Genomic DNA, 7500 nt, shown 5'->3' with positions numbered 1-7500 from the left:
CATCGTGACGGCCAGCTTCTTAATCCACGTCCACATCAATCAATGTCAAACAGGCCTGTGATTTGACAGTATACTTATCAATCAATGTCAAACAGGCCTGTGATTTGACAGTATACTTATCAATCAATGTCAAACAGGCCTGTGATTTGCTGGCTTTGAAACACAGGTGCCTTGAGAAGCGGGCAGAATTGCAGGAGGGGAGCCTTTCACATTGCAGAGGGAAGTAGCTTTAAGCCGCTCTGATGCTCTGTGTGAGAGTTACTGAATAGTACAGTCTTGCTTTTGTCCCTCAGGCTTGTTCTGACGTCCTCAGCTTTGAGGGGTGTTTATGCCAGTATGACAGCTGGTGCTGGTGCTGGTCTGTGGCTCAAAGCCAGCTATGACCCAGCTGGTCAGTCTTGTGCCTCAGGGTACAGGCTTCCTGCAAACATTCTTGGTATTCATTATTTAAAAAAATGTATATTGGATATAGCAAACTTGTTTAATTCTAAATTATTTTGACTTCCAATGGAGAATTTGTTTTACTGCCTTACTATTAGCAATCATGTTGAGAGTCTTTCAGACTTTTGAATGAGGAATGAGTTTCTGCAGGTCCTGTGTTACTGCGGTCTGAGAGAGAATGTCTGTACCAGGGAGCAAATTTCACTCAGAGAGAACACTATGTGTTAAATGTGTGCACTTTATAAATCTGTTCTCTCTCAATACTATTATACTATTATTTTGTGAATCCTGTCTCATAAAAAACAGATTTTTAATAGGGTTGCATACGTAATTATTGTTGATTTAATGTAAACTCTATAAAAAAATCGTCATAATATTGATATTTTGATAATGGTATCTGGCAATATGTTTTGTGTCCTTTTTTGAATTAATTAATATCAATATATCTCAAAATATTCATTACTTATTGTAAACTTGGTACTGGTAATAAGCGTACAATTTAATTTTGACAAAGTTTTTATGGCCACAGGTTATGACATGCACATCACTCAATATGAAAGGGAGAATGAATATAATAGTGCTAATGCTAATGCTAACACTAGTGCCGCTCTCAGCCCTGCAGTGTGCGGGCAGCCGGCCGTCTGTGCCTGAGGACAGCCCCGCAGGACCCGCCCCTGTGCCCTGCCTTCGCTTTTGTATCATTTACTTTCAGCAGAGAAACATGGCACAGAGCAGTGGACACACATGCGTAAAACACAGACACACATGCATAATTCAGGCAGCAGCGTGTTTAAGGAGAGGAACAGCAGCTGTGCCCCCCAGGGCTGAGACTGCTGCCCTCTGGGTGCAGGATCAGTTCCCTACACTTCTTACCACAGTTTTTTCACTGTGAACGCAGCATGGTGTCCTCTCTGCTGCCCTGCTGACCTGGGACCAGCGTGAGGGCCAGTAGGGCCCTCTGCCCTCGACTGGGTGTGGCCACTGCGCCAGGTGCTGATTGGGCAAAAGCAGAGGATGGGAGGGGTGACCTGGACCGTGGCTGTTTTATTCCTCCTGATGGAAGGAGACAAACACGAAGCTAAAGCAGGAAAAGCCCCTATGCAGACCTGCAGCATGGCCGGAGGGTTCTGAGGAGCTGATGAGTACAGTATAGTGTAGCAGTGTAGTATAGTGGTCAAGGAGCTGTACTCGTAAACGAAAGGTTGCCGGTTTGATTCCCTGCTGTGGCACTGCTGTACCCTTGGACAAGGTACTTAACCCACAATTGCCTCAGTAAAATATCCAGCTGTATAAATGGATAACATTGTAAAATAAATAAATAAACTGTAACTGGTGTAAATCACTCTGGATAAGAGCATCTGCTAAATGCCAATAATCTAATGTAAATGTAATGTAATGATGAAGGCAACACCTAGGCTGATCATCAAGGCCTACAGGTGTGCGTACCTGCAGGTGATGCCCCCCCCCCCCACCACCATACAGAAACATGAATATTCTGGAAGCATTTACAGTGAGCTCCAATGTTTTAGCATGAAATACTGTACAGCAGCTCTCTCAGTATTCTTGAAGTATTATTTTTTAATAGTTTCATGTTTTTAGCTTCTTATTTTATAGTCTTAAGTATGTGCACATTTTTCTAAGGCTGAAGGTTTAGACTGTAGTCAATGACCAAGCCCATCCTGTCACCTATTGTAGTGACAAAGTGAAGCGTTCTGAGTGTGGCTGGTCGGGAAGGGCGTTTAAACTAGTTCAGGTTAAAAATACCCACCTGTCTCCACACGGAGGGGGAGAGAGATGAGGTGAGTCTCCTGCTGCTTCTCTCTCCCTGTCTGTGAGAAACGGCCTGCTGATTAGTACCATTCCGAAATGATGAAGCACCTCTCCGGAAACATCCGGGGTGAAGGGCGTCAGAGTCTTCAATAATGTATGCAGGAGAGCGTATCTTACAAAAGAAGCACATTAAGCCAGCGTCTGTGGAAAGCTGCTTTCACTCTTTATGCCTAATTTACTATCTGCTTAATTTTCCTCTGTCCCTGCTGTGCCTTTGAGCTTAACAGAAGAGGATAGCTTCTTCCCTCCACATCCCAAATCAAACGCAGTGCACATTGCCATGAGTCCTAGCTGCAGCACACAGAGGATCAGGGCATCCAAGGTTTGTTTATCCTGATGGTCTGGGAAGTGCTATCTGAATGTTATTGTGTTAGGTGTGCTGTCACTGTACTGGGAGAGTAAAATACTCTCACTGTGCTGGGAGGGTAAAATACTCTCACTGTACTGGGAGAGCAGTGTAGCATAGTGGTTAAGGAGCAGGACTCGTCCCCGAAAAGTGCCCCGCTGGGACACTGTTGCTGTACCCTTGGGCAAGGTACTTAACCCACAACTGCCTCAGTAAATATCTGGCTGTATAAATGGATAACATTGTAAAGAGCTGTAACCTATGTAAGTCGCTTTGGATAAAAGCGTCTGCCAAATGAATAAATGTAAATGTAAATGTAAAATACTCTCACTGTGCTGGGAGAGTAAAATACTCTCACTGTACTGGGAGGGTAAAATACTCTCACTGTACTGGGAGGGTAAAATACTCTCACTGTGCTGGGAGGGTAAAATACTCTCACTGTACTGGGAGGGTAAAAACACTGTCTCACTGTACTGGGAGAGTAAAATACTCTCACTGTGCTGGGAGGGTAAAAACACTGTCTCACTGTACTGGGAGAGTAAAATACTCTCACTGTGCTGGGAGGGTAAAATACTCTCACTGTGCTGGGAGGGTAAAATACTCTCACTGTACTGGGAGGGTAAAAACACTGTCTCACTGTACTGGGAGAGTAAAATACTCTCACTGTGCTGGGAGGGTAAAATACTCTCACTGTGCTGGGAGGGTAAAAACACTGTCTCACTGTGCTGGTTGTCGTTCTGATGACCTTGTGCCAGTGTCAGCTGTAATGATCCCTCCACACACAAAAGTGCACAGTCATCTCTCTGTCTTCCTAATTCAAAGTAACAATATGTAGCGTGAGCTGATTTGAAGAATGGTACCCTGGATATGTTACACAAAGCGCCGTTATGAAATGGTGCGCCAAACACCATGTGGTAATGGCAGCGACCCAGTTAGACAATCACTCTGCAGAGATTTGCCAGAGCCTGGAGCATCTCCACAGCCAGGCCCACTTACCTCACTGTCTCCCCCGCTCAGCATCTCCACAGCCAGGCCCACTTACCTCACTGTCTCCCCCGCTCAGCATCTCCCACTCCAGGGAATGACTGGTGCTTTCCAGTGCTGCTGCTTCCTTTGATGAGTGTGTGAGTGCTTTAGCCATCCACATTCAGCTGGGAATCAGAGGAGAGGGAACAGATATTTGGGTGGAAAAAGTATTCTATATAGTGCTTTTCTGTGCATTGTGACATGTGATCTGAAACTGGCACAAACATTGATTGAGAATGATTCAGAAATGCTAAAGTGTGTGTGTAGGTGTGCATGTATCTCTGCATGTTCTAGAAGAGTACAACATCTGTATTCATGTGTACGTATTTTGTGTGTGATGTAGATGGGGTAGTAAGTGTGGAATTTCAGTTGCTCTGTGTATGAGTGGGTGTGTGTGGATGTGTGACCTTGGTGCGTGTGCTCTCTCGCTGTTGCGAGGCGTTAAATGAAGGTACGGAAGGGGGAGGGGCCGCGCGCGGGAGCAGGCCAGCGGGAGACCTGTCCTCACTTTGATTGTGCGGCTGGCGGCGGCACGGCACCCGTGCGAGACAACACGGTGTGTGTGTGTGTGTGTATGTGTAGAGAGAGACATAGAAAGACACATCATTTTAGTAAAAATATTAAAAATAAGATGCAAAGTCCATATTGGCTCCTACCAATATTCTGGAACGGCTGAAATAACATGATGCGAGAAATGTGTGTCTGCGCCGGCACTGTTGGTCGTTATTGCAGTTTTTGTTTCCCGAGGTTTTTGTGGCTTCCATTTTAAATGTTGTTTAAACGTTGTTTAACAGTTGTGTTTTCCGCCGCCGCTAATGCTGAGAATAAATTCGTTTTTACTCACAGACACCGTGCTTTTCTACGCATATCAAAGGCGTTCGCTGTCATTGAGTTTTCAAAAACTAGCTCACACTTGGAGTCGGGGATGCTTGTTTCCTTGGTAACCGGGGTCTAGCTGAATCTCTCGCTCTCCTCTTCTCGAGCGTTCTGTCTGAAGAGCCGTGGTAATAGATGCAGTTCCCTTCTGGATTAAAGCGTAATGGTGTAGCAGAAATATCTTTCTTTACTTTACAGGTTCATATTGTGCTTAGACTGATTCAAAAATCCAATTTCAGACACACACTGATTTATTACATATCAAATATGAACACGCATGTACTGTACAGAATAATTCCTTGGATATACTACTGCTGCCGCGTTGGAAAGTCTTCGCTTATTCTTTGCTAAAAAAATATCTGTGTGCTGTTTTAAACACATCGATGCCGTCCACACAGAGTCATATGTGGATTTGCGCATGATTGTAGAATTTAATCCGTGGATAACGTGATTATATAATCACACAACTGTGGCTGAAGCAACACTTATCACCACTGACTCGCCCTGCGTGGTTTTAGGAAAGTGGAATTTTTCACTGGGGGGATTTTAGTTCTCAGGCGAGGATCAATGGTGACAAACTTATTTCACCCAAAGGCAAAGATTCACAGTCATCTACCATCTTATTCTGCCCCTCTGTCTTTCTCCCAATATACCAATATACCCCTCTCGACATCTTCACTTACGGAATCTTACCCTTCTCCTCTTTCTACCTCGCTACAAAGAAAGAGTGCATTGGACTGATCACCCAGCAAACTCGTTGTTTTTACAATATAAACAGGTTATAAATTCAAAATGAGTTACATCGATGGAGATAATCAAGTAATCTTTCAAACAAAACACAGAAGCTTAGGATCTGTAGGCAGGCGCGCGCATCAGTGCGCAGGCACGCTGGTCAGAACCGCGGACAGACGCGCACAGCGAGCGTCGGTTCATTCGTGTCACAGCTCGGCAGCACCTCGGAGCCGAGGCAGGAACGCTTCTCCAAGAAAAAAACACAAATGTTGCTGTTCACGTAAAATTAATAAAATCTGCTCCCAGAAAAGGAGAATCTGTTTAGTTGTAAATGAATAGGAATGCAAAGAAACGAGCGACACAAAATATGAAAAACTAAAATAATTACATATTAATACAAACGTCAGACTGTCGACTCACTGACAGCGCGCTTTACGCACATTCCTCCGCGGTGTATGTTAATTTAATCACACTCCAGCGACGCGGTCGGGGAGGACCGGGAGAAGAAGGACACACCGACTCGCTGACAACCGAAAGAGGCTCGACCCGGGGCCACGGAGCGACCGACCTCTGCGCAAGATGCGTTTGTTTCTGCTGGCCGTTTTTTTCTCCTGCTCCTGTGCGCGGGGCGGCTGTGAGCCGAAGATGGTGAATATCGGCGCCGTCCTGAGTCAGAAGAGGTATGAACAGGTGTTCAAGGACGCGGTCACACAAGCCAACAACATATACGGAAAAGACAAGTTCAAGCTGAACGCCATCTCGGTCACTCACAAACCCAACGCGATCCAGATGGCTCTTTCTGTGTGCGAAGACCTCATCTCCAGCCAGGTAATTCGGTGTCAAGAACAGAACATGTTTTCGCGCACATCCGTTACTCCTCCACGATGTGTTACATTGCCAAGAATTAGGGCATCCATACGTAAAGGTCACATACATATTTTACTCCGTTAGCTATGTATAGTTGCTAGTGCCTTCAGTTTGGACCTTTAAAGGTAGTTTTACGTTTTTATGTTTTACGAAGAATCACTATAATCTGACCAAAAATGTCATTTTAAAAGCCAAAACAGTAGCCTGTCACCAGCCATTGCTTTGAGATTTGATCTGTATGTCTGACATAAAAATAGAATGTAGCCTAATCTCCGATAAGCAGTCGGGAAAGACTGGAACCCTGATAAACACTCGATGTGTTGAGTGAAAAATATGAGTCGGCTACATGGACTTCCACGAAGAAAATACCACACAACTCAGGCAATTGTAAACTATAAGAACGTGCAATAAAATGGATTATAGCAAGAAAATGATAAAAAATGTTTATACTTTTAGGCTTTTACAACCGAAATTCACCAACAGGATAACATACAAAGAAAAAAAAATAGCATGCATTTTTTTTGTTTTGCATTCAGCAGCGTACCTGTTAGCAATGAAAAGATGGCAGGGTTGATTTTGCCGTCGTATTTTATCTTACACAAAAGGTAGTCTTTCTGTAGGGACTGTTTGATTCAGGAATGTGAGATGTTCCTGTTTCTGGTGGCGGAAATGTCCACACTGTGTTTGAGACATTTTCTCCCCAGCTGAATGCTCAGTAAACCAGAATGTCTCTGAAAAACGTTTGTCCAACCTTTGTGTGCGCGTCTCCAAATTTCTCTGAGAACAGGTTATCCAACGTTAAACAAATTTATCTGTTTTTCTTTGTATTAATTTCGCACCACAGGTGAATTATTAAATTATTGATCATGCAAGCTCAGTCACAGTTACAGACAGTCTTCCTATCTGGAGTGTTACTCCTAAATCCAACTGTTTATATAATGTTGTTTGTTCATAAATACGTGGGCACACAAATCAAAAGCTGAAACTATGAAAAGGGCTTGTTTGTAGAATTGAACAAATACGACAGCAACGTGGACATGTTTAGGTACACACGCGATTGCTGTTCATTCCTTCTGTTTCTGTTTTTACAGATGGTCTACGTGACTGGCTAAAGTGCTAAATAAAAACACTCAACATTATTCCGGAACGAATTTAGCACATTATGGTTTCAAAATAGGAACTTAATACATATTTTTTCGACTACTGGAGTAATAGTGATTATCGTGATAATTACACGACGATTACGATAATTATAAAATTATAATTTACTCATTCAACCACGCCGTTTTACGGCCCTGAAAAATACAGTAAGAGGCGCATTACATACACATGAAACATCATTGAGACATAGCTGTTGACTGTAATGGATGGGTAACCATGCG

At 43.7% G+C, this 7500-nt stretch overlaps 1 protein-coding gene across 4 annotated transcripts in view; it reads left to right on the top strand.

The window, feature by feature from the left end:
- Nucleotides 1–5411: 5411 nt before the first annotated feature.
- grin1b (glutamate receptor, ionotropic, N-methyl D-aspartate 1b) overlaps nucleotides 5412–7500 on the top strand; it is a 41112-nt gene continuing 39023 nt past the window's right edge. For all 4 annotated transcript variants that reach the window (XM_036526960.1, XM_036526961.1, XM_036526962.1 and 1 more), the window contains exon 1: nucleotides 5412–6079. In XM_036526960.1, the coding sequence (XP_036382853.1) occupies nucleotides 5831–6079 (249 nt within the window). In that variant the 5' untranslated portion in view covers nucleotides 5412–5830. The remainder of the gene's footprint in view (nucleotides 6080–7500) is intronic.

This window comes from Megalops cyprinoides, chromosome 4, assembly GCF_013368585.1.
Source record: "Megalops cyprinoides isolate fMegCyp1 chromosome 4, fMegCyp1.pri, whole genome shotgun sequence".
Taxonomy (NCBI): domain Eukaryota; kingdom Metazoa; phylum Chordata; class Actinopteri; order Elopiformes; family Megalopidae; genus Megalops; species Megalops cyprinoides.
Note: the sequence above shows the minus strand (reverse complement) of the source record. Positions and strands in the feature narration are given on the sequence as shown.